The 27458-nt window shown below is 38.6% G+C and overlaps 1 protein-coding gene across 3 annotated transcripts in view; it reads right to left on the bottom strand.

Annotated features, from left to right (window-relative positions):
- opn4xa (opsin 4xa) overlaps positions 1-27458 on the bottom strand; it is a 111187-nt gene that overhangs the window by 10848 nt on the left and 72881 nt on the right. Inside the window, exons 1-6 of one of the 3 annotated variants that reach the window (XM_057819180.1) lie at positions 23828-24052; positions 13766-13880; positions 13492-13693; positions 12868-12980; positions 4562-4697; positions 2285-2418 (exon numbers count right to left, since the gene is read on the bottom strand). In XM_057819180.1, the coding sequence (XP_057675163.1) occupies positions 2285-2418; positions 4562-4695 (268 nt within the window). In that variant the 5' untranslated portion in view covers positions 4696-4697; positions 12868-12980; positions 13492-13693; positions 13766-13880; positions 23828-24052. Of the gene's footprint in view, positions 1-2284; positions 2419-4561; positions 4698-12867; positions 12981-13491; positions 13694-13765; positions 13881-23827; positions 24053-27458 lie in introns of those variants that run through there. The other 2 variants (XM_057819178.1, XM_057819179.1) reach the window with 2 other exon arrangements.

Genomic DNA, 27458 nt, shown 5'->3' on the forward strand with positions numbered 1-27458 from the left:
TTCAGTATTGTGTGTGCAAGCGATGACTAGTATTTAAAAGCAACAAACATCTCAGTACTGTATGCGAACGTTTTACGAGTATGTTTAACAGTATTTGACATCATTTAGGCACAACAAACATTTCAGTACTGATTGTGTGAGATTGTATTAGATTTGTGTATGGTATGTGAAAGCATTTCAGTCAAGTGTGTGGGAGTGTTTGACGAGTATGATCAAGAGCATTGAACCAGTATTTATAGCACAGTATACACTAAGCCTGAACGATATATCGTTTAAACATCGCCATCGCGATGTGCGTGTGCGCGATAGTCCCATCGCAAGCACGTGCGATAGTTTTTCTTTTTTTTGATCCACATACGCCTCACTTTCTGGTCTGCGCACAGCCTCCTACCCTCCCTCTCCCAGCCTTTTGATCCTCTCAGTCACTGCGCACAACGATGGCTTTGATCTGGCCAAAAAAGCAGACTTCAGACAGGCATCTGTCAATCATCGTTTAACTTGTTAAACAGTTGCAAGGAAGCCGCGCTGGAATAAATGTGTGTACTGTGGGGACGTTGGAGACATTTAAATGCCAGAAGTGATCATGAGGAGTTTGAAATTTCTACATGTCACTTCAACGGTCACAGCTAAAGTAGATCAACAGAAGCATTTAATAAAGCCAAGCATTTATCTGCTACAGTACTTTATTCTTGTTCAAAAATGATTTGGTTGGACAGTTATGTTTAAAACTTATCATAATTATGACATTTGAAGTGCTTAAAAACCATTTATTTATATACATTTTTAAAATCACTTTGGGGGGGAAAAGTGAGAAAAAAACATGTCTTATATGTATCTCTTTCCAATGCTAAATCTGAATAAATACATTGGGCACAAAAAACACACATACACACACACACAAAAAATGGGGGGGTGCGCTACTTCACGGTTTTTCACTTATCGCGGCGGGTTCTGGTCCCCATTAACCGCGAAAAACAAGGGATGACTGTACACTGTGGTGATGGTGAGTCATCTAAAGTCTTTCCAAACAGCTATTTAAGTCATCTTGTGAAAATTTCTTGAAAAAACATTAGATATACATTTTTTTTAAACATCGCAATATAATATCGCAATATATCGCAAACCCAAAAAAATCGCAACAATAGTTTTTTCCAATATCGTTCAGGCCTAGTATACACACAAAAAAATTGAGTATTGTGTGTGTGTGAGAATAGAACTTAGTGCGTATGAGCGCATGAGCGTATGACGTGTGTGTGTGTGTAAAGGGTAATGTTGAATTATGTCTTGAATGGACACAGGTTTTACTGCAGAGGATAAATTTGAACTAAGAGCAAAGTACTTTTTAGTTTTTAGTTAAAAAGAAATACTGTAATAATTAGGGCTGTCAAAATTAACGCGTTAACGCGCGGTAATTAATTTTTTAAATTAATCACGTTAAAATATTTGACGCAATTAACGCACATGTCCCGCTCAGACAGTATTCTGCCTTTTGGTAAGTTTTACAGCAAGGCTTTTTTTGCTGTCTAACAGCGAACTCTTGTGGTCGCTTTGCAAAATGGTTTATTGTTTTCTGGCCAGTTCAATATGGCTGCACGACGTCTCTGTTGTGCTTATATGATCCTTGGACAAGATTTGTCCGTAAGTACGGTTGTTGTAAAGAATGTACATATTATGTTAATAAGCGAAATGTTATATTTTTTGTATGAGACGCTTTTTGTTTATGTTTAGTTAACCTGTATAGCGTGCTAAGCTAACGTTGTTGCTAATGCAATGCTTTTGTACTTTTTTTTTTTGTAGTTTTACGACGGTCTAAAGAGGACAATGGTTTGAGGCCATTTTATTAATAAATCAGATGAAAAAGGAAGAAGTCTGATTATTAAGGCGTCGTTCACTAACTGTCTAGCTTTGGAAAAAGTAGACGTTTCGGAGTGAGGACAGCATAGACAGATTTAAATGACAGTAGAGTGAAATGCCCACTACAGTCCTTATGTACCGTATGTTGAATGTATATATCCATCTTGTGTCTTATCTTTCCATTCCAACAATTTATTTTACAGAATACATATATAATTCACAGAAAAATATGGCATATTTTATAGATGGTTTGAATTGTGATTAATTGCGATTAATTGCGATTAATTAATTTTTAAGCTGTAATTAACTCGATTAAAATTTTTAATCGTTTGACAGCCCTAGTAATAATAAATAGCTAATGAGTAATGATGGAATGTGAGGCTTGTTAGAATAAACAGTAGACAAGTAATTTTGTTGAACACATACATACCTGTTTCACCAAAAATCCAGCCTTTGTAGAGGGAGTTGACAAAGAAAATGGGCGACTGTGTGATGGCCATAAGAAAGTCGCTGACTGCCAGGTTCATGATAAAGAAGTTTGGAGGAGTGCGTAGCTTCTTGTTACTGTAACACAATATCATCCAGTTTTTAAAGGTATCCATGGATAGAATGACTTGTGGTTCTTAAAAGATAAACGTTATTATGAGTTAAAATAATTTGATATTGAAACCCCTCTTGATGTTTTCATTTTTATACAATTTGTAAAATCAGTTTAACCAGTAGGTCGCCGTTGTTGTTGACGTCGCACAGTGGTGACGGCACATGGTTACGCTGCAGGGCTTCCAGAGTATGACTCTAGTGACATAAACATGTCGTCTGTTCAACCCTTTCAACTTGAACCCGAGAGGAACATTAATGAGCATGACAGCACTGACGAAGGCGGAAGTATTCGCCGAAACGTTTCAGGTAATTAAATCACCTATTGTTGTCTGGGATAAAAGAAAATTTTGACTAATCTCTAAATGTAAGCAAAATGAACTCAATACAACTAGCACTGTCGATATTTCACAAAACGAGCAGCAAAAGCAAAATGAACAGGAAAGACGAGATGAGACGAGACCAGATTAAGGGAAAAAAACGGTGTTCTGCCAAAATGTGCTACACCGGCAAAACGTCGTACAAGAGGCGAATTTGACACCCAAACTACTACCGTGCGCTTTCTGCTTGTTTTGTTAAGATGCATACAGACAGCGCATACTAAAGATGCCTTAAGAAGAAACTTAAGTCAGTAAAATTAAATAAGGGTTGTTTAAATATGCTGTGTGGCTAATGTCGTCAGCAGATCAACTTTCAGCTTTAAAGCTGCCACAAGAAAACACAATTCTTTAAAGTATGAGAGGGAAACATATGCAAAAAGTATTTTCAGGCAATGAAAAGGTAATAAAAGACTCAATAAAAACACAAATAGTAAGTAATCGTCGCTTTTGACCGATGAGCACATGCGCTGGACGTCTCGCCGCGTAGAAGGAATTGCAGTAACCCGGTAGTATTCGTCGAGTGACAGTGACAATCTATGCCAACACCTGAAGCGTCCATTGCAGGTATAAAAACATGGCGCCCTCCGTAGGTCAAAACATGTACTAAATATGATATTTTTTTAAAATTTTAAGTGTTTCTAATAACATATTTCAGTAAAAGAGAACAATTGTGGCTAATTAGAGCCTACAAGCCTTCAAGTCCAAGGTTCCCTTTAAGATGACAGGCAGTAAACTCCCATGTGATACATTAAAACTGTTCAGGCAGACTATAAGGACACTCAGATTCCTATTCTCCGCATCGAAGCAGTTGAACAGGACAGGTTAAAAAAAAAAAAAAAAAAAAAAAAAATTAAATAAGAAAAAATAAGATGACAGGCAATACATTATTAAAAAAATAATAACAATAATCCCCTTCTTGGTTGCTTTCAAAAGCAGAATGTGCACTGACTCAATTTTCCACCGAGCTGGTGCTCATGCTAGTTCCGGGTAAGCTGTCCTCGGACCTAAGCTGTATTCTAAACGAATGTTCTGAACACGTGCATGTAGACCTTGTTGGACCCCTCGCTTCTTCGCGAGGTTTTACGTACATGGATCAGACCATCAGGTACGACCTTGTTGGATGAAGCACGTACATTGCTGTCATCCTGGGTCGCACATTTTGGCATGCCATCATATATAACCTCTGACAGTGGACCCCAGATCGTTTTGGAGCTCTGGTCTAGCTTAGGGGAGAGGTACACCGCAAGACTGCCTACCACCCCAAGACCAACAGTTTTTGCGAACAGTTTCACTAGTCGCTCAAAGTTGATATTGCTCGGGTTACGTGCAGCTCCAAAAGAGAGACTTTAATGCTGCTCCAGCAGCATTGGTGCTTGCTCAATCGCTCTGCGTTAAGGATGAATTTCTACCCAAGAGTTGCGCTTTTCCCTCGTTTTCCCTTATCGTTAGTGGGCCATGGAAAAATGTGAATGTGTCTTTTCCATAGTGAAAAGAGATTTGTGTGTACTTGTATGTATAGATGTATTTTTGGGTGAAATTGTATTAAATTTGGGCAGTGCGATTTATAGTTGGGGAAATTACACTTCATTTTTTTTCTTGATGGTTTTTCCTCACACAAAGTCCTTGCCTTAATACAGCAATATTCATATAAATTTTTAAGCATAATAGCTTTGACTATTTACAACACAGAACGTTGGTGATGGACAACAAGTAAAGCATAAAATTCTTACCAAAAAAATGCATACATGACCAAGGCATTTCCAGTTATGCCCACTGTTCCGATCACCAAGACAAAAAAGGCAACAATGTAGTGAACGTGGTCCTGGACATCCACATGACGATAGAAGCTATGCTGCCGGTCCATTTCTGTAGCAAGCACACATTAGGTTGATCACAAACTGAGTTTAAATGGGCTCAAACATTTTGAAGACTTGGCCTTAGAACATTCATATGTCTTCCGTCATCTTGAAATGAATCTCATTTGGGAGTAGTATAGTACAAATATATACAGTGAGGAAATTAAGTATTTGGACACCCTGCGATTTTGCAAGCTCTCCCAATTAGAAATGATGGGGGGAGGTGGACTTTCTGAGTCTGACTTTTTGACCTGTTTGAGGCAGTTAGCTATATATAAACCCCTGTCCACCCCATACAATTAGGAAGACTCCAATTCCTGAGATGGTAAAGACGAGAGAGCTGTCCAAAGACACTAGCGACAGAATTGTAGACCTCTGCAAGGCTGGACAGGGTTACGGGGCAATTGCCAAGCAGCTTGGTTCTATAAGATCTGCCGTTGGACCAATTATTAAAAAATAGAAGAAGCTAAACATGACTGTCAATCTCACTCGGACTGGGGCTCCATGCAAGAACTACCTCGTAGGGTCTCAATGATGCTAAGAATGGTGAGGAATCAGCCAAGAACTACACAGGTGGAACTGGCCAATGACCTGAAAGGAGCTGGGACCACGATTTCTAAGGTTACTGTTGGTAATACACTAAGACGTCATGGTTTAAATCATGCGTAGCACGGAAGGTTCCCCTGCTTAAACCAGCACATGTCCAGGCCCGTTTTAAATTTGCCAATGACCATTTTGATGATCCAGAGGAGTCATGGGAGAAGGTCATGTGGTCATATGAGATCAAAATGGAATTTTTTAGTCTTAATTCCACTCATAGTGTTTGGAGAAGGAACAATGATGATTACCATCCCAAGTTAGTAGCATCGTGCTTTGGGTGTGTTTTTCTGCATATGGGAATATAAGACTGCACTGTATTAACGAGAGGATGACCAGGGCCATGAATTGTAAGATTTTGGGGAATAACCTTCCCTCAGTTAGAGCATTGAAAATGGGTCCCGACTGGTTCTTCGAACATTACAATGACCACGCAGACAGCCAGAATAACCAAGGAATGGCTTCGTAAAAAGCATATCAAGATTCTGGAGGGGCCTAGCCAGTCTCCAGACCTAAACCCAATAGAAAATCTTTGAAGTGAGCTCAAACTCCTTTGTTATCAGTGACAGTCCAGACACCTGATGGATTTAGAGAAAATCTGTGTGGAGCAGTGTTATAAAATCCCTGCTACAGTCTGTGCAAACCTGGTGAAAAACTACAGAAAACGTTTGACCTCTGTAACTGTAATCAAAGGCTACTGTATCAAATACTTATTTGCAGCAGTATAATATAAATTGTTTTTAAAAAATCATATACTGTGATTTCTGGATTTTTTTTAGCTTGTGTCTCACAGTGGACACGCAGCAAGTAGGAGAACTTGCGAAATCGCAGGGTGTTCAAATGCTTATTTTCCTCACTGTAGATACTTTATCACATTTTTTAGTCTTTCATGAATTTTTTCTCATCAATACATCTGAGAATAATCATTGATGTATAACAGGGAAGCTCAATTCCTTGACTTGGATGCCAGTCATTTTACGTCTTTATAGTGATGTATCATCATCCAAAGACAGGCTGACACTTTGTGACAACCATAGGGATGGTTAGTTGTCACTTTTAATTGAAATGGGATATTCTTTAAAAATTATGACAACTTCCAAATGAAATTTAAGTGTGTTTTATTTTTGTTGCACACATTTATGAAAGATATTTTTCCGTTACTCTGGCCCCTAGGTGATTTACTGTGACAAGTAAAGTAAGTCATAGTACACTCGCTTACTTCCACCAAATTTTATAATGATATCCTGTTATTTTAAGGTCATGTTCATTTCGTACAAGGAACTTCGGCAATGTTTTATGTTAAACTACACTGATGACAACATATGTGTGACTGCCTTCTCTTCACACATTCCTATTCAGTCACGCTGCCTCCCACACATACTGTATACCAAAGAGGTGATTAAGAGGAGACTTTTGTGATTATTAAAACAGCAGTCACTTTTCCGTGTGGACAATCCGCAGCTGGAGGTCTGATTATAAAAGGATTTCCATGTTTTGTTAATGTGATGTACTGCGGCTTGCACACGCCGGTTTGCACAATATTATCAGCACTCTAAACATGCTTCCCGTTACGTTATTGGACAACATCAAACAAAATCTGGTCAAATGCTTCCTCCTCCATGTTTCTCAAAATTCTTTCAGTTTCCAGTCTACATTCATGCAGAGTTAGTAAAAGTACTCACACTGTCGTAAAGTATAAATGTTTCTGTGGAAAAACTATTCTGGTAACAGTATAAGTACTGATTAAACAAATTTCCTTCAATTAAAATCAGAAATAGACATTCTGAAATGCACTTTCTGGAGGTATATAAGAGTATAAATGTAATTTTTACCATCAACTATATTGTTAATTTAGCACGTTTGAAAAGTTTTCACATGCATCAATTCATCTACATGAATTTAAATACCGTAAGTAACAATCCTGTTTTGACATTCATAGTTATCAGTTTCCAAATGTAGGGCAAAATGTCCTCAGAAAAATAAATGCAGTGGTGCCTTCACTTCACTCACCCCACTCATACTGTACATACATCAAAATTCATCTCATCATCTCATCAAAAAGAGAATTATATAATTAATCTTATCCCCATACACAAAAACCCAATCTGAACTGCATACATTTTAATCTTTTTTTTTCTAAATGAATTCATCATAATTTACATTACTTAACCAGAATCGCTCCAGTTTTATGAGGAAACTATTAATTGCATGGTCATCAAACTTGTTGGGAGGGTGCTTCGTAGGCAGAGGAAGAAAAACCTATAATTTTTGAAGCGATTGGTCAAAAAGTGTCCTCAATTTAAAAAAAAAAAAAAAAAAACTATGTTCCGATATACAGTGCCTTGCAAAAGTATTCGGCCCCCTTGAACCTTGCAACCTTTCGCCACATTTCAGGCTTCAAACATAAAGATATAAAATTTTAATTTTTTGTCAAGAATCAACAACAAGTGGGACACAATCGTGAAGTGGAACAAAATTTATTGGATAATTTAAACTTTTTTTAACAAATAAAAAACTGAAAAGTGGGGCGTGCAATATTATTCGGCCCCTTGCGTTAATACTTTGTAGCGCCACCTTTTGCTCCAATTACAGCTGCAAGTCGCTTGGGGTATGTTTCTATCAGTTTTGCACATCGAGAGACTGACATTCTTGCCCATTCTTCCTTGCAAAACAGCTCGAGCTCAGTGAGGTTGGATGGAGAGTGTTTGTGAACAGCAGTCTTCAGCTCTTTCCACAGATTCTCGATTGGATTCAGGTCTGGACTTTGACTTGGCCATTCTAACACCTGGATACTTTTATTTTTGAACCATTCCATTGTAGATTTGGCTTTATGTTTTGGATCATTGTCCTGTTGGAAGATAAATCTCCGTCCCAGTCTCAGGTCTTGTGCAGATACCAACAGGTTTTCTTCCAGAATGTTCCTGTATTTGGCTGCATCCATCTTCCCGTCAATTTTAACCATCTTCCCTGTCCCTGCTGAAGAAAAGCAGGCCCAAACCATGATGCTGCCACCACCATGTTTGACAGTGGGGATGGTGTGTTCAGGGTGATGAGCTGTGTTGCTTTTACGCCAAACATATCGTTTTGCATTGTGGCCAAAAAGTTCAATTTTGGTTTCATCTGATCAGAGCACCTTCTTCCACATGTTTGGTGTGTCTCCCAGGTGGCTTGTGGCAAACTTTAAACGAGACTTTTTATGGATATCTTTGAGAAATGGCTTTCTTCTTGCCACTCTTCCATAAAGGCCAGATTTGTGCAGTGTACGACTGATTGTTGTCCTATGGACAGACTCTCCCACCTCAGTTGTAGATCTCTGCAGTTCATCCAGAGTGATCATGGGCCTCTTGGCTGCATCTCTGATCAGTTTTCTCCTTGTTTGAGAAGAAAGTTTGGAAGGACGGCCGGGTCTTGGTAGATTTGCAGTGGTCTGATGCTCCTTCCATTTCAATATGATGGCTTGCACAGTGCTCCTTGAGATGTTTAAAGCTTGGGAAATCTTTTTGTATCCAAATCCGGCTTTAAACTTCTCCACAACAGTATCTCGGACCGGCCTGGTGTGTTCCTTGGTTTTCATAATGCTCTCTGCACTTTAAACAGAACCCTGAGACTATCACAGAGCAGGTGCATTTATACGGAGACTTGATTACACACAGGTGGATTCTATTTATCATCATCGGTCATTTAGGACAACACTGGATCATTCAGAGATCCTCACTGAACTTCTGGAGTGAGTTTGCTGCACTGAAAGTAAAGGGGCCGAATAATATTGCACGCCCCACTTTTCAGTTTTTTATTTGTTAAAAAACTTCAAATTATCCAATAAATGTTGTTCCACTTCATGATTGTGTCCCACTTGTTGTTGATTCTTGACAAAAAAATTAAATTTCATATCTTTATGTTTGAAGCCTGAAATGTGGCGAAAGGTTGCAAGATTCAAGGGGGCCGAATACTTTTGCAAGGCACTGTAATTGTTTTCACCACCAGGATCCTAAAAGACTTTTGGCCATAATACCTAATCTTAAAACTCTAAACTGGCTTCGAAAGAACTGTCACCATTAATGTCAAAGTCAAGAGTGTCATTCCTAACTACAGTGGTATGAAAAACTATCTGAACATTTTGGAATTTCTCACATTTCTGCCTAAAATTACCATCAAATGTGATCTGATCTTCAAAATCAAAAGTCAAAATCACACACATGAAAAAACAGTGTCTGCTTTAACTAAGACCACCCAAACAGTTACAGGTTTTCATATTGTAATGAGGATAGTATGCAAACAATGACAGAAGGGGGAAAAAAGTGAACCATCGCAATTAATATTTTGTGGCCCCTCCTTTGGTAGCAATAACTTCAACCAGACACTTCCTGTAGCTGCAGATCAGTCTGACACACCGATCAGGACGAATATTGGCCCATTGTTCTCTACAAAACTGCTATAGTTCAGTTAGATTCCTGGGATGTCTGGCATGAATCACTGTCTTTGGGTCATGCCACAGCATGTCAGTGGGGTTCAAGACTGACTTGGCCACTCCAGAATGTGTATTTTGTTCTTCTGAAACCATTCTGAAGTTGATTTACTTCTGTGTTTTGGATCATTGTCTTGTTGCAGCATCCATCCTCTTTTTAGCTTCAACTGTCTGACAGACGGCCTCTGGTTTTCCTGCAAAACATCCTGATAGACTTTTAAATTCATTCTTCGATTATTGATTGCAAGTTGTCCAGGCCATGGGGCAGCAAAAACAGCCCCAAATCATGATGCTCCCTCCACCATGCTTCACAGTGGGAATGAGGTGTTGATGTTGGGGAGATGTTCCATTTTTCTTCCACACATGACATTGTGCGGTACTCCCAAACAATTCAACTTTGGTTTCATTAGTCCACAAAATATTTTGCTAAAACTTCTTTGGAGTGTCCAAGTGCCTTTTTTACGAGCAACAATGTTTTTTTAGACAGCAGTGGCTTTCTCTATGGAGCCCTCCCATAAACACCATTCTTGGCCATAGTTTCACATATAGTTGATGTGTGCACAGAGATATTGCACTGTGCCAGTGATTTATGTAAGTCTTTAGCAGACACTCTAGGTTTTTTTTTTTTTTTTTTACCTCTCTGAGTATTCTGCTCTGAAATTTCTGTGTCATCTTTGGTGGACGGCCACTCCTTGGGAGAGAAGCAACAGTGCCAAACTCTCTCCATTTGTCGACAACTTCTCTGACTGTCGATTGATGAACATCCAGACTTTTAGAGATGGTTTTGTATACTTTCCCAGGTTCATACAAATCAACAATCCTTGATCGCAGGTCTTCAGACAGCTCTTTTGACTGAGCCATGATGCACATCAGACAGTGCTTCTCATCAAGACATTTCTTACCAGGTGTGTTTTATAGTGGGCAGGGCAGCTTTAAACCACTCGTCAGGGATTGGGCACACACCTGACTTAAATTGTTTGGGAAATTTTGGTTTCAATTGCCCTTTAAGTCTCCTTAGGCAGAGGGTTCACTTACTTATTTTTCCCCTTTCTGCCATTGTTTGCATGCTATGCACATTAAAATCTTAAAAAATACTTATAAATGTTTGGGTGATTTTAGTCAAAGCAGACACTGATTTTTCATCTGTGTGATTTTGACAAAGATCAGATCACATTGATGGTGATTTTATGCAGGAATGTGACAAATTCCAAAAGGTTAACATACTTTTTCATATCACTGTATTACATAATATCAATGTGTTGCATTTGGGTCCATCAACTTTTGGGTACCATCTGTCCATTTAACCTTCCCACGAATAGTATCTCGCGGACCTTCCAGCTCAGCTCTATGCAGCATATCCAGACACTTGTGGTTATTTTCTGACAAATTTCAATTGATTGTTCGATCTGCACCATCACACAATTGTCTCACAGGAAGCTATGATAACAAGTAAGACCTGCCACGTATGGAATACCAAACCCTAAAAGATATACACTCAATTCCTCAATCTTCAGACTCTCACACTTTCTGCACTTTATACTGGGTTTTATAGCAATTTAAAGACATTTTTAATGCTGGAACGTTTAATTGATTAACTCGAGTAATTCGATTAGAAAAAAGCTTAGAATCAAATTTTGCTGCTTCGAGGTTCATTTAATTAGAGTGACGTTGTAATGGTTGTAATGGTTTGTCTTGAAAGTGTTACATTTAGTTTTATTATTTTTGGGTGGATACACTGCCCTCTAGTGGCAACAGTGAATATGCCATAACTCATCTGACATAGGCGAATCTAGCTGCTCCTTGTTCAGACCAACATAAGGTATGTTTTTGTTTGAGCTAATATGTTTGTTTATGCCTTCATAGTTTAGTTTAGTATATTTAGCAGTTTTTTGTGGCAATATGTGTTTGAACGATTTGTTAAAAAAAAAAAAAAAAAAAGCATTTTATAGCATTGAAGCTAGCGTACTTCATATATACATTTAATATGGCCAATTGCTCTTTTTTTGTACTTAGATCCTTGTTTATTTATTTTTCCATATCGTTTGAGGCTAAGATCAGGTATTTTGATTTAGTTTTAAATGAATTTATTGCTTTTCTGAAATGAAAGTACAATTCTGCATAGTTTGAAAAAACACTAAGGAATTTTATTTTGTATTCGCATTTAATGCGCTTTAGAAAATGTAATCTTAGCGAGCCAAAATGAATGTTATCGGAGGCATAAAAACCTGTTTCTTTGTTTTACATCTCATAAAATTCATCCTGCAACGCATTAAATGTTCATGATCTGATTACTCGATTATTTGAAATAAGTAATCGATAGATTAATCGATTACCTAATAAATCGATAGCTGCAGCAACATTTTTAACTGTTACACAAGATCAGTGTGTTGCCTTTGAGTCCATCAACACCCACACTTCGTATTACGGCTGAGGATGCAGGACTGAGCACACAACCGAGGGTAAATGCACAAGTCATGATAATTCAATGTAAATTGCACTGCTCCTTCTAGTGCACTAACCTGAAGCAGTAAAATATGAAAAACTTTTTAGTCCAGTTGCAACCGAACTCAAAAACAAATACCCGAAAAAGCCACTTAATTTCCAAGAATTTATTCTTGAAAAACAGCTGTTCTTTGTTACTTCTCACCACTGCGTGCATGTGTACGTACAGCATCCCGTGGTCACACATAGTCTCCTGCTGTGCTAAGTGAAGGCTTGTGCGTCAGACAGAACCCCAGTAACATATTACTTCCACTTATTAGACATCAAGTCTTTGTCTTTCATGAGAGATACATAAAACAAGCATATGTCTGACTCGGACATATTCACTGTGACAATCCAAAGAAGCATTAGGCAAGGGTAAATATATTATACCAACATATGGAATAGGAGCACCACCTACTTGAGTTATCTAATTTTGTTCTATACCAGATAAAGTGTTACAGTCTGCAATAACTTGCACGCTCTGGCCAGCAAAGCAATACTGTATATTTGCCCCGAATACTTAAAACAAAATCATATTTAATGTTGGTAGGCTTGCTCGACTAATATTGACAAAGAGCCTAGGACAAATACAGTATTTCATGAAGACATGCTTTGATGAAAAAAGTGATATTACCTTTTCTCGAGTGGACAAAGATCCTTTCTTTTCTATTAACTGTACGTGTGTCTCCCTAATCCTCAAGTTGGAGATTCAAGTCATACACTGAGGCATCAGTAGTCTCCTGCACACTGAAAGAATATGAAAATACACTGTCAGAAAACAAGCAGCAGGACTTTGACCATCCCCCTGCTGGCAACCCATCACACACAGCTCGCATTTGTCACAATGCATTGATCAGCAGTGTGCGTTTTCTTGCCCGTGCATGACCACACACACATCCTTTGGCTTGTAAAGGTGGAAGAAGACTGCTATGGGAGCAAGTGGAGGTTATTATATCTCAAAGCTAAATAAAGAAGTGCAAAAACGTCATTAATTAGTCGGTCCATAAAATATCAACAGAGTTCAAAAAGTGACAAAAAGTCTGCTGAGTGACTTGTGGGGCCATTATGTCCTATTACAAACAACCATAACATTTTGTGTCTAAATGGAACGAGTGGTCAGCGGTTGTTAAATGCTCACCTTGCAGCAACTACCAAAACAAGCAAAGAGCACTTCTTCATCAATAAATAAATAAACGGTTCACATTTAGTTGTAACTGGAGAAAACCTGTCATGGTTTCAAAAAGTGCCAAATTCTTGCCTTTGAAGAAGTTAACCAGGAAATGCAATTTGATTCCATCATGATGGTGTCACGGTCGTGCGCTGTGGACCCTAAAGCAGGTGAGGATTTGGCGTCAAATCATGTTATTTAAGCCACAAGACAGGTAGCCAGGTGTGGGGGCTTCGGAGGCCTTAGAATCCGTAGCATGGAGGACCAGGGCGTGAGAGACAAAACCAAAGTCCTGAAACGAAGCGAGAGGTCGCTGATCAGGTAAGCAAAAGGCAGTTATAAAAGAGTGCGAGAAGGCACTAACAGTGAACTAACTGAGAGGGACAATCCAGTGACGTAGCAGTGCTCCGGCTGGCCTAAGTAGTTAGGTGACGATTATTGATGAAACCTGCCATCACTCCACCCGTCTGGTGCTGGCCCTGTGACAGGGAGACACACACACAAGCACGCACGCCTGGATGGATTCAATTAAATGTTAGTGTGTATTATGTCTACCTACATATGTTCTTCCGCCATTTGTATCCAAATATGTATTGCATGGAGAGTATATAAACTATGCTAATAGTATATACAGTGTATATTCTAAATGCTGCGTATATAGGTTTTAAACTCTTAAACAGACCTGTTTTGTTTGTTTTACATTTATTTTTACACTAAACTTAAGCTGAGAGTTGAATTTAAAAGCCTTTTTGGGAGAAGTTTTTTTTTGTTAGTTTTATCCTCACATTATTAAAGTAAACAATACATGGTGTAGACAGGTTTCCGAGGTACTTCCGCTTTACTTCCGCATTTCTGCTCGCGACTTCCGTTTTACACTTTCTCTAACCAAAACAACAGCGGCATCACTTGTCAAAATCCCTCAAAAAAGACAATTTGGAAATGTCGCATCAATCTGCCATCTTCACGACACGAGAGGACAACATGAAGAAATGGCTAAGAGTCGCCACAACCAAAATAGTTTTGTATTTTATTGATTTAATGGCAGTGGATGGAAACCCAATCAGGGACCTGAAAAGCTCCGAAGCATTCAGTTGAATGTGTCCTAATACATGAATATGGGAATTTCCTGGTTATGAAGACAGATGTGGACGAAGACAGCGCCACCACAAAGCAATAAAAGGTACAATTATGTTCAATTTGACTACAATTCTGTGTGTTGCGTCATTTTGAATCTTGTGGCTTATAGTCCAGTGCGGCTTATTTGTTGATTTATTTGGGTTTATAGGTGGCACTTTAATTGACAGTGGTGTCAGAAAACTGCCTTAGGACCGTCATAACTATGACATAACATTGTCATGGCATTAATAAATGCTCATGACAGATGTCATTAAGTGTCATTCGGCACATTATGTCACTAACTCCATTTATGTACAGCTTGGATCATTTACATCCATTCAAAAGAAGGATAATTTTCTGGATGACGCAAAATGACATCTGCCATAAGCATTCATTAATGCTCATGGTAGTGTCATGTCATAATTATGATAGTCTTTTGACAGCCTTATGGTGCCACTGTCAAATAAAGAGTTACCAAATTCCATAACTAACAATTAATGAAACAACTAGAACAGTAACTGAAGAAATGATTAGCACTAAAAATGAATTTTAATTTGTTATTTACATCTGTAGCGCTTCAATTCCCGCTAGGATTCATGTTGGACGACAACAGTGTTGACAGGAGGTGGCAGCAAAGGTTGACAATCTCCCCCAAATTGAAGTTTCTTGAAGCAATGAAGCTTTACAACCATTTGGTTCAAAGCTTCACGGTGGTTCATTTGATCATATTACAGTCTTATGATGCCGCTGTAAATAAAGTGTTACCGGTTGATATCTTTTGGTGTAAATATCTCATAATACAGTGAGGACAGCTGCGGCTTATATTCCAGTGTGGCTTATCTATGAACAAATGCCGTTCTCGTGTCAAGTTTGGTGGATGGCGGCTTACAATCAGTTGCACCTTATAGTTCGAAAATTACGGTACGTGAATTCTACCTTGATAATGGAAGGCTCGATTCAGACTCCACCTTCGTTAATATTTTCTAATAATTTCATAAATTGTGATTTATTGGCCTGTTTTGCACATGCACCAATTGTTTTAAATAAAACAAAAAATGGAATCATGTTGTCTAAAAGTTTTATTGTGATCAATATCTGCAATAAAAAGAATGACATACTATTTGTGTTTATGTGTACATGTGCGATGAGCTCAAAATACCATAACTATAACCTAACTAGATGGAAATTACCTTATAGTATTTCCTTGTAACGACAAAATCCGTGTCAGCCCTTCTGCATTCAGCAACTGTAATATTTGTAATTTCGCCTCATTTTGGTCACTCAAGTGGCCGGCCTACCTTAGAGTATTTCCTTGTAACAACAAAATCCGTGTGAGCCCTTCTGCATTCGGCAACTGTAATATTTGTAATTGCGCCTCATTTTGGTCACTCAAGCGGTCATTGTATCAATCCACACCCCATGTTAACACAGGCTGCACTGACTGTTTTTTGTCCACGAACGATCAACGAAGTGATAAGAACAAACATGCAATCTTTTGGTTGGATCCCTGAGGGTTGAAGCACATCCTTAATTTATTGTCTGCTGCTGGTTTCGATTTAAGGCGCATGGCGTGGAAGATCAACAGTGGGGCTTTGAAGATGGACGCTGTTCAAAACATTCCACTTCCAAGCATATATATAGGCGCTTCCAGGAGTTCACACAACCAAGCACAGCACAGAAAGTCCCAGAGTCTTATCTACGTCGTGCTGAATCCATTTTTTGGAGATTCAGTGGGTTCCTCTGGTTTAATTTGGCAGTTTAAAACTTTTTCTACTTCAACAGCAATTCATGGTGTTGTGTCTAAACTGGAAATCCGTAGCAGAAAATGTCAAAGATGGCGCTATTTTGCCAATTTTCACTCAGGAAACGTGTCTATACATAAATTTATACAATATATGTATTAAATGTGCAAAAAGGACACTCCAAGGAAGCTATTTAAAAGCGAAAAATTATCATTTTCAAAATCTACTGCTTTATGTAGACAATGGAATTAAGTGTACTGCTTCCATAAAACATTCATATCTCAAGTTTAAATTCGCAAGTCAAAGCAAAAACCAGTAAATTTGACACCATTTGATTTTATATGAGTGACAATACCATTCTAAAAATAAAGTGCGTCTCATTATTTGATCATGTAAATCTTAAATTAAATGTGAGTTTTGTCATTAAACAGATATATATCTATTGGTGATCTTTTTTTGTGGAGAAAGACGTTGCGTCACCTAGTTGGGTGCTTTGAGAATTGCTGAATCTCTGGTGGGAAGGGGTAAAACCTGTCTATAGCATTAGATTTGTTCACTCGTTCATCCATGTGTGAGAAGAATCCTGAGAAAAGCACTCAGATAAAAGCACCCCAATCCTAATCGGTTCACGCACAACTGAACAGACAGCTGATGAAAAACCTCATGGTCTTACACGTTTCATTTTTTTATGTCTACTCTGCCAATATAGTACTTTATTATTAAACAATCTTGAAATTGTTTGACTGGAATTTCGTCAGTCTCCAGTGGGGTACAATCATTAAACAGTCATTATAATCCACACTGGATTTCAGCATTTTCCCTCCCCTTCCATCTAATAAAATCCAATTAAAAATACACATCACCAGATGTCTCTAAAAAATGATTATTAAACTGTTATTCTGAATAGTGGTGTCTGTTAACTCATTTGCTGCCATTGACAGTGACAGATCTTGTTTTTGGCTTTTCCCTTCAGGGGTCGTCACAGTAAATCAGTTGTCTCCATCGAACCCTGTCCTCTGTATCCTCTGTTCTCATACCAACTGCCAGTGTTGTTTTGGTCAACGATGACGATAACGAAAATATTTCCTCAACAAACACTTTTTTCATGATGAGTGAGAGATGATAACACGCTAAAAACGTGTTTTGGGAGACTAAAGCATAACAAGACGAATGCCAGTTTTGTCTGACGAGACGAGAATGAGAGTTTTCGTCACATGTTTACAATGTGTGACATTCTGTGTGTGGTTAGCCGGCATCGTAGCAGTGACTGCTTGTGTCACTTGTGACATGCTGCGCCCCCCCCCCTTGCCAACTCTGTCTCCAGCCTCCATGTAGGCTTGCACACACGGTAATATTTGTTTTCTTGGTCAGAAAGAATATACAATGATGCTTTAGCCTTCAAGGTCTGTGCTGAGCAGAGATTGCGCTAGACTTTTTCGTTGTCTGTCATTTTGACTGAGAGGGTCATAAAAATCCGGTCATAATCTATTTTTACCCATCACTTAAATTTTTAAAATGATGATAATGACATTGTGGTGACTCTTTGTTTGGCATAATTCACCTTCCATACTTGTGTGTCCATTTGGCCGAGCGCATTACCGGTGAAGGTTCAAGCGCCTACACCGGCTACGACAGTCACGTGACAGAGACACTTAAGAGCCGCGCGCGATCCCCTCACTATCCACTCGCTCTCGCTATATGATTGGCCGAAGAGTCGAAATGCTCTCCCGTGAAATGCCTGTTTAAAAATGTTCCCGTTGTTACTTCTTGCATTCGCGTATAAGTGCCCATTTAAAAAGGAAAAGCAATGGATGATACTACACACAGAGCGTATTATTAACAAATGTTAAAGTTGTATAATCATATAGCGAGAATAAGAAACGTCACTGAGGCCCCAGTAGGTAGGTAGCCTACCATATGTAGCATATGGAACAATGAAATTAACAGTCCACCTGCTGTGGCCTGAACGTAGTCTCACACTTTCCTCCTGGTGCGCATGGACTTGAATTGCGTGCCCGCTTGTGCAGTCCCTGTTTTTTCACCTCTTTTATCAACACCATCGTCGTTTTGGGGCTTTTTGAAGAAACTTTGGACACTCAGTTGCCTTGACATTTTTTCAGAGTAAGGCCAACGACGTCGTGCATCAAGAGAGACAATGGTAAATGGTAAATGGTATTATAATTAATATGCTCACTCGCCATTGCAACCGGTCAAAATGACGGATGGACTTCAGTTTTTTCCGTCACCGTTTTAAAAAATCGGTCAACGACGGAAAATATTCGGTTAACGCGACCCCTGGTGCTGAGTGATCATCACACATTAAATGTAACTCGTAGTGATAGCATAGCATTCGTGTGCGTGTTTTGTATATTTTTAAGCTTCCTTTTTAACTTATTACCTTTGCTCTGTAAAGGAGTAGCTCCCTCCAATCTCGTTTAACATTTGTATGATGACAATAAAGCTATTCTGAATTCTGAATAACATTAGGCTAATGCTAACGGCAAGCGTCCTCTGTACTCTCAGAAAACTTTTTTTTACATATACAGTCCCTGACAAAAGTCTTGTCGCTTATCCATTTTATAGAAACAATTGCTAATAACCTGACTTTTAATTATTCAATTGGTTTCAGAAATGCCTCATATGAAAGCTAAGACCCTCACAAATGATGTTGAATGATCAAAAATATATTTGTTTCACTGAAAAAAGATTTATCATTTAATGAAGACATAAAGGTCAAATTTTGGCAAGACAAAAATTTTGTCGCCTACAGAAAGTAGTGTGAAAATTGAACAAAATGTACTTCAAACACAAAAATATGTTACATAACATAAGCGAATTAAGTAGTGGTGCTGTGAGACCCAAATTTGATATTTTGTATGACTTCCATGGGCTTCGGCAAGGATTCATACAATTTATTGATGAAGTCATCAGGAACATCAAAGAAAGCAGTCTTGCATGCCTCCCAGAGTTCATCAATATTATTGGGTTTCGTCTTCCATGCTTCCTCTTTCATCCTACCCCATCCTAGGAACTTTGAGGTAGAGATTGAAGTATGCGATGGAGCACCATCCTGCTGCAGAATTTGTCTCTTTTTATGGTTAGGAATGTAAGAGGCAGCTAAGATTTGTTGATTTTTCAGACTATTTATCTCTCAGGGTGCAGAACCGTTAAAAAAACCGTGTGGCATTTGCCAAGGCTCACAGCCTGTCAAAAGGATGGACGCTGGAAAAGTGGCAAAGGTGGATTTTTCAGATAAATCTTCCACTGAATTACACCAGAGTCGCCACAAATATTGAAGGAGACCTACTGGAGCCCGCATGGATCCGAGATTCACTCAGAAAACAGTGAAGTTTGGTAGTTATATCATTACCAAAATCATGGTCTGGGGTTACATCCAGTATGAGTGTGTGTGAGAGATCTGCAGGGTGGAAGGCAACATAAATAGTCTGAAAACTTCTGTCTTTCCAAAATTTGACCTTTATGTATTCATTAAATGATAAATCTTTTTTCAGTGAAACAAATTTATTTTTGTACATTCAACATCATTTGAGAAGGTCTTAGCTTTCATATGAGCCATTTCTGAAACCAATTGAATAATTAAAAGTCAGGTTATTAACAATTGTTTCTACAAAATGGATAAGCGACAAGACTTTTGTCAGGGACTGTAGTTCGTGGCGTCCAGGTGGCTATAATTAATTGAAAATAATGTACTGTTTTCTTGCTGAGTGTGTATAAGCTCCTGTTGTCCTTGTACATGCAACAATATGTGCTGTCAATGTTCATTTGAAATAGTCGGAAATCTTAATTCATCTAGTTATATTTACAGTCAATTATTTTAATTTTACAGATGAAAACATTTTAGGTAAACAACTAAAACTAGATGAAATTAGTCTTGAGTTTTTGTCAACAAAAACTAAACGAAGACATACACATTTTGAAATGACTAAAATATGACTAAGACTAATAAGTATTATCATCCAAAAGAATAAAACTAAGACGAAAATTAAAGCAGCTGCCAAAAACAACGCTACCAAATACCTTTATGTCCTCATTAACTACATCTATAAACATCCTCTTTGGTCGTCCTCTAGACCAGGGGTTTTCAACCCAGTCCTCAAGGCACACTGTGGGTCCTGGTTTTTGTTCCAGCCGATCCAGCAGAGACAGTTGAACCAATGAGGCTTCTGCTAAAACAAGCCACACCTGACTGCAATCAACTGATTGCACTTGTAAAACACCAGATTGGGGAAAAAGTGTTGTCATCTTGTTTGGTAAGAATGAAATCCTGCACCCACAGTGTGCCTTAGTGGAATAGGTTGGGAACCCCTGCTCTAGACCTTCTCAAATCCATTTTGGCTTTCGTGGGTTAGCAGTGACCTTTCACTTCAGGTAAGCAGTACAGTCATGGCCAGCAACTGTAAGTGTAAATTCCGTGCGATATTCTCTCTTGAAAATCCTGATCCGTGCAGGCGGCGCTATGTTTGGTTGTGCCAAGTACTGCGCGATAGTTATGTGAAAACCAAAAGTTACCAATCAGCAAGAAAATTGAAGTAAATGCTGGTAACTGGGAATTGCAATGATTTTGTTGAGTGCCTTACTAAAGCACAGAATATACTTAATCATAGACTTCACCAACAGATGATGATAGCGAAGTCTATGACTTAATCCCAACTGAATTCTAAACAATTAAAATCCTTCACATCCATTTAAAGCATTTTTGTATTTGCCTTCCATTACCAGAATCGACACACACAACTGGGTCAATCATCAACATAATGTTGACCGATTTAAACCTATTCTTACGCACACAATAATAACACTCAGTTGTTGATGAACACAATGAGAACAGCAACTAGTTGTGTGGAGGGTTTATACAAAAGGTGTCACAATGGGAATGCAGCAGAGAGATATTTGCAGTTGCAATGTCATTGCCATATAAGCTTTACTTCTATTTCTTCTTTTATTGGGTTGGGTTTATTGGGTAGGGATACGGTTTTGTATAGCTATAAGGTGTCACAATGGGAATGCAGAAGAGAGATGTTTGCAGTTGGAATGCCATTGCCGTACAAGCTTAATTTCTCTTTTTGTTGTGGGTAGGGATATGGTTTTGTATAGCTAAAGCCCGGTGCACACCAGGCGTCATCGGCAGAAACACTCTTCATACTCTGGGGTCACCATCTTGAATGGTTAGGCGATTCCAAACACTTGATCAAGGCTCGTTTGTTTACACAACAGTGACAACGGCGCTTGATGAGCAGGGAACAGCGCCATCGGCTCTCGAGAGCCATCAACACACTGCGTAGATGATGCAGCGCAAATGGCGCCTCGTGTGCACTGGGCTTATAGCTGTAATGATACAGTATCGAAATTGAAAATAACAATACTTTGTGTTGCCCATTTAAGTCAGCAGTTTGGAAGCATTTCGACAAGCCTGTTGGGCTCAGAGATTGAAATTGCATGGTCGACTATTTTCTGTGATTTCTTTAAAAAAAAAAAAAAAAAAAAAAAACAGTTAGTACATCATGCTCAATAAATTCAAAAGGAAGACGTTTTCTGATTTTTCCTCCATCACGTGTGAGCTTCCTTGTGTTTTAAATTCAGTTAGACATGATAAAAATCTCTATTTGTATACTAAGTTCAGTTGAGAAATATCAAGATTTCTTTGTTGGAAATCAAGCTTTTAGTATCATCTTTGAACATATAAACCAGAAGATGAAATTGATAATTTCCTAATCATTGATTAGGTACGGTTCTTAGAATGCCCAGCTCCACTTCCAAGAAGGCCTAAGAGATGCAATGAATTAGAAAATGGGCTTTCTTTTCACATGGGTCGATACACTTGCACACGTTAAAACCACATGACTACACTATATTATGTCACACCAAATTATGAGCTTTTTCATCAATGAGCTTTTTGTTTAGATTTTTTGACTGCCTTTCATTGGTTTCGGTGTCAAGAGATACAGTTGTGATGATCACCTGATATTTGTGTGCACAAAGCCAATCTGTAGTTTGGAAGAAATGTTGACAAAGAATGCTTCATCAGCTTTGAGGACATTTTAAAAAGGGAATTTTGTGTCTGGCATTAAGGTACTACGCTAGATCAATCGGGAAAATGTAATCTCAACCCAAGGATTCTTTTAATGTACTAAAAAACTAAAGAAAATCAACTAAAACAAATAATTAAAAAAAAAAATAAACGCAGAACATAAAAACCACTAAGCGGTTTTGTTTAGTAAACATAGACCAATGTGTGTGTGGGGAGGGCTATTGCTCAAATCCATTGGTCTATTAGGATTTCTCAATCTTTGTAAAAATAAACAAATCTAAGGCTCAACAAATTTCACTGATGCTTTATTATTATTATTTATTTTATTACTTATTTTAATAAACTTTTTCAACTTGATTTAGCATCTACTTGAAAGCAAAGGCAGAAATAAATGATTCTTAAATCTTTTTTTTTTTTTTATCAATATACATATATACAGTCCCTGACAAAAGTCTTGTCGCTTATCCATTTTGTAGAAACAATTGCTAATAACCGGACTTTTAATTTTTCAATTGGTTTCAAAAATAGCTCATATAAAAGCTAAGACCCTCCCAAATTATGTTGAATGTACAAAAATAAAGATTTATCATTTGATGAATATATAAAGGTCCAATTTTGGCAAGACAAAAGTTTTGTCGCCTACAGAAAGTAGTGTGAAAATTGAACAAAAAATGTACTTCAAATACAAAAATATGTTACATAACATAAGCGAATTAAGTAGTGATGCTGTGAGATCTAAATTTAATATTTTGTACGACTTCCATGGACTTGAAGGACTGCATCCATGGGGTTCGGCAAGGATTCATACAATTTATTGATTAGGTCATCAGGAACATCAAAGAAAGCAGTCTTGCATGCCTCCCAGAGTTCATCAACATTCTTGGGTTTCGTCTTCCATGCTTCCTCTTTCATCCTACCCCAGACATGCTCAATGATGTTCATGTCTGATGACTGGGCTGGCCAGTCCTGGAGGATCTTGATCTTCTTTGACTTGAGGAACTTTGAGGTAGAGATTGAAGTATGCGATGGAGAACCATCCTGCTGCAGAATTTGTCCGTTTTTATGGTTAGGAATGCAAGAGGCAGCTAAGATTTGTTGATATTTCAGACTATTTATGTTGCCTTCCACCCTGCAGATCTCTCAGGGAGCAGACAATTAAAAACCGTCTGGCATTTGCCAGGACCCACAGCCTGTCAAAAGGATGGACGCTGGAATTTTTTTTCAGATGAATCTTTCATTGAATTACAACACAGTCGCCACAAATATTACAGGAGACCTACTGGAGCCCGCATGGATCCGAGATTCACTCAGAAAACAGTGAAGTTTGGTGGTGGCAAAATCATGGTCTGGGGTTACATCCAGTATGGGGGTGTGCGAGAGATCTGCAGGGCCGAAGACTCGGACTTCTGGAATAATGTTCATTGGACAGATGAATCTAAAATTCAATTATTTGGAAACCAGAACAGAGGACATGTTTGGCATACACCCAGTACAGCATTACAGGAAAAGAACCTCATACCAACTGTGAAGTATGGTTTGGGGATGCTTCGCTGCAGCAGGACCTGGCCAGCTCACCATCATAGAATCCACCATGAATTCTATTGTGTATCAGATGGTGCTTGAGGAACATGTGGGATCATCTGTGAAAAAATTAAAGCTGAAGCGAAACTGGAACATGCAACCTGAAAATGACCCAAAACATACCAGCAAATCCACCAAGGACTGGCTGAAAATGAAGAAATGGAGAGTCCTGGAATGGCCAAGTCAAAGCCCAGACCTTAATCCCAGTGAGATGCTGTGGGGTAACTTGAAATGCGCTGTACATGCAAGAAACACCTCAAACATCTAACAGCTGAAAGTATTCTGCGTTGAGGAGTGGGGAAAACTTTCTTCAGACCGGTGTCAAAGACTTTTAGATGGCTCCACAAAGCATTTCACCTTGCAGTACAGATTGTTAGAAATGAGGCAAAGTAAAGCAAAACCACAAGTTTAGGCTGCTTAGGTAACACAATAATTCATTTACCGGAATTCACTCCTACCATGATAAGTGCCCAGCATTATGGAAACACATTACATTTCAAAATCAGAGAATGTTTGTTTGTTTAAAAGACCCGTCTGTTTTTTCCTTGGTCACACTTCCTCCACCTTGCAAGTCGACGTCGTTAAGCACGTTTGATATACTGATCGGCTACAAGTTGCGGCCCAAGGTGGTAAGCGTGGAACCACTGAATCGGTGGCGAAAATTTATGTGGAAGCCCTGATTTCGATGTTTCTTGCGTGTCAATTTAACAAACCTTGGACCCCACAACCCAGGACAAATAGTATGCTCGGTAATGCTTGTGCTAATATAGAGAACTTAAAATGGAGAATGCATTTATCTACACGCTTTCACCATGCCCAAAGCCCTTGACATTAAGTCACATTCACCCCTTCACGAACACACCCCTACACCAATGGTGCTGCTGCCATGCAATGCGCTGCCAACCCGCTAGATCAGTCCAGCTCCTGTGCCAAAATCATCCAATTTTTTTCTCATCCATTAAATACATTGGGTATTTGTATGGACCCTACCTGACCCTGATTGCACCAGGATAATTGGGTTGGTTGACAAGTTCTCCGGAAATCAAGAACACTGTGTTCACTTCAGTAAATTACTCGTGTGTGCAACTCATGACAAATCCAGTTTATCTGGCTTACGTTTCCATAGTGGGATTGGAAGTGTGTGAAACTCTCATACAGTATCATCAAGTACTTTCACAGATCAAGCAAGCGGGATGGTGATGCAAGCAGCGGAGGAAGTTGGTGAACAGGAATCTATGCAAGCTTGCATTTGGTTTGTCTGCCCGAGGTTACCTCAACACACGGCTGGCAACCGACCAGTTAATGCCAAAGTATTCTGTCACCTTTGTCATCTCCTCGGGGGTGTGAAAAAAGGAAAAATTAAATAATTATGGGATTTCTTTAGAGGCACGTTAAAAATATGGATACTGCATACAGTGGGGCAAATAAGTATTTAGTCAACCACTAATTGTGCAAGTTCTCCCACTTGAAAATACAGTATTAGAGAGGCCTGTAATTGTCAACATGGGTAAACCTCAACCATGAGAGACAGAATATGGGAAAAAAACAGAAAATCACATTGTTTGATTTTTAAAGAATTTATTTGCAAATCATGGTGGAAAATAAGTATTTGGTCAATATCAAAAGTTCATGTCAATACTTTGTTATGTACCCTTCATTGGCAATAACAGAGGCCAAACGTTTTCTGTAACTCTTCACAAGCTTTTCATACACTGTTGCTGGTATTTTGGCCCATTCCTCCATGCATATCTCCTCTAGAGCAGTGATGTTTGGAGGTTGTCGTTGGGCAACACGGATTTTCAACTCCCTCCTCACCCCGTGGAGTCAAAATGATAACAAAAACAGTGAGTAAAAATCCCAGAACCACATGAGGGGACCTAGTGAATCACCTACAGAGAGCTGGGACCACAGTAACAAAGGCTACTCTCAGTAACACAATGCGCCGCCAGGGACTCAAATCCTGCACTGCCGGGAAAAGCTTGTGAAGAGTTACAGAAAACGTTTGGCCTCCGTTATTGCTAACAAAGGCTACATAACAAAGTATTGAGATGAACTTTTGGTCTTGACCAAATACAGATTTTCCACCATGATTTGCAAATAAATTCTTTAAAAATCAAACAATGTGATATTCTGGGCTTTTTTTCCACATTCTGTCTCTCATGGTTGAGGTTTACCCATGTTGACAATTACAGGCCTCTCTAATATTTTCAAGTGGGAGAACTTGCACAATTAGTGGTTGACTAAATACTTATTTGCCCCACTGTATGTATTTTTACAAGCACCTATGACTTCGCAGCATCATTCTGCATACAATCACCTGATATCAAAAGAAAGCTATCAAATGAGCTGCAAGAAATAAATACCTAAGTTTGAATGTTGCAGACAGCACAAAAAAATGAATGATAATAGATTAATTCCCATGTTATGTCTCCTCAGCTCAATTGTGGTGATTGTTGCCATAGCGCTTTCCTAACATTGTTGCATTGATTACTTTTAATAGAATTAATGTGTACAGTAATTACATTAGTCTCGGCATGGACCAAGGTGCAATGTGGAATTGCCGTCTGCCATTAGGAGAAGTGTATCATCTAATGGCATGGACGATCAGCTATCCTGTTATTAAATCAAGCCAGCTGCCTCGTGTGCATACAATATAGAGCTGGCATAAGTTTAGTTAAACTCAAATCATGCGTGTTAGTTCAACTCAGTGGTAAAATGAACATTTTTTTTCATAGTTTATTTTATTCGCATTCATTCATTCATCTTCTGATTTAGAAGATGAATTTGACTGGAAGTCAGTGCCTCACTCATCACTGCTTCTGAGAATTGGTGAACCTCACGAGGGTCACCAATTCTAAATTAAAGTTACACCTAGGAAAATTCTAATAATTCTTGGTGTTAGTTATTTAATAGCACTAAATATCTGACACTGTTAGTATTGTTTAATAATACATGACAGTGTCCTATCAACACTCCTTTTTACTATGAGCGTTATTTTTGTTTTTTTCCAATTATTTATTAATTTTCACTTACTTTCACTACGCCAGCACTTGGTTTCAGGCTATTTTTATTATGTTTCCTGCTCTGAAATAGAACAAGATGGACAACAAGATAGTCGGTGATGACATTACAGAATGCAGCAACTTCATTTCATTGATATTTATTTGCAGCTGTTCCCAAAAACTGCACTTCAAAGTATGCTTCTATATGATAGTGTGGTTTGTGTTATCTAGAGCAGATAAATAACAATAAAATATTAATTGTAAATGAACTAGAGTGAAATTAACAATGCAATGACACGAATTACCGCTATATGTGAATTTGGTAAAATACCAAAAATGGCCAGTAGACGTCAGCATATAACAGGCAATAAATGAACAGCTCTGTGAACAGTCAGGCAGATATGCCCAAATGGACTGATGATAGACAGCTCTGTCGGCTGGATTTCTTAGCTGGGCTAACATGTCAGATCATATTTCCCATAATAGAACGTTGTTGGATTTGTTGTGTTTTGTCTTGCCAAGAAACCAAGACACAAAAAAATCCAGCATGGTTCTGCTGGGATGGTT

This window comes from Corythoichthys intestinalis, chromosome 17 (genome assembly GCF_030265065.1).
Source record: "Corythoichthys intestinalis isolate RoL2023-P3 chromosome 17, ASM3026506v1, whole genome shotgun sequence".
In the NCBI taxonomy this organism is placed as follows: domain Eukaryota; kingdom Metazoa; phylum Chordata; class Actinopteri; order Syngnathiformes; family Syngnathidae; genus Corythoichthys; species Corythoichthys intestinalis.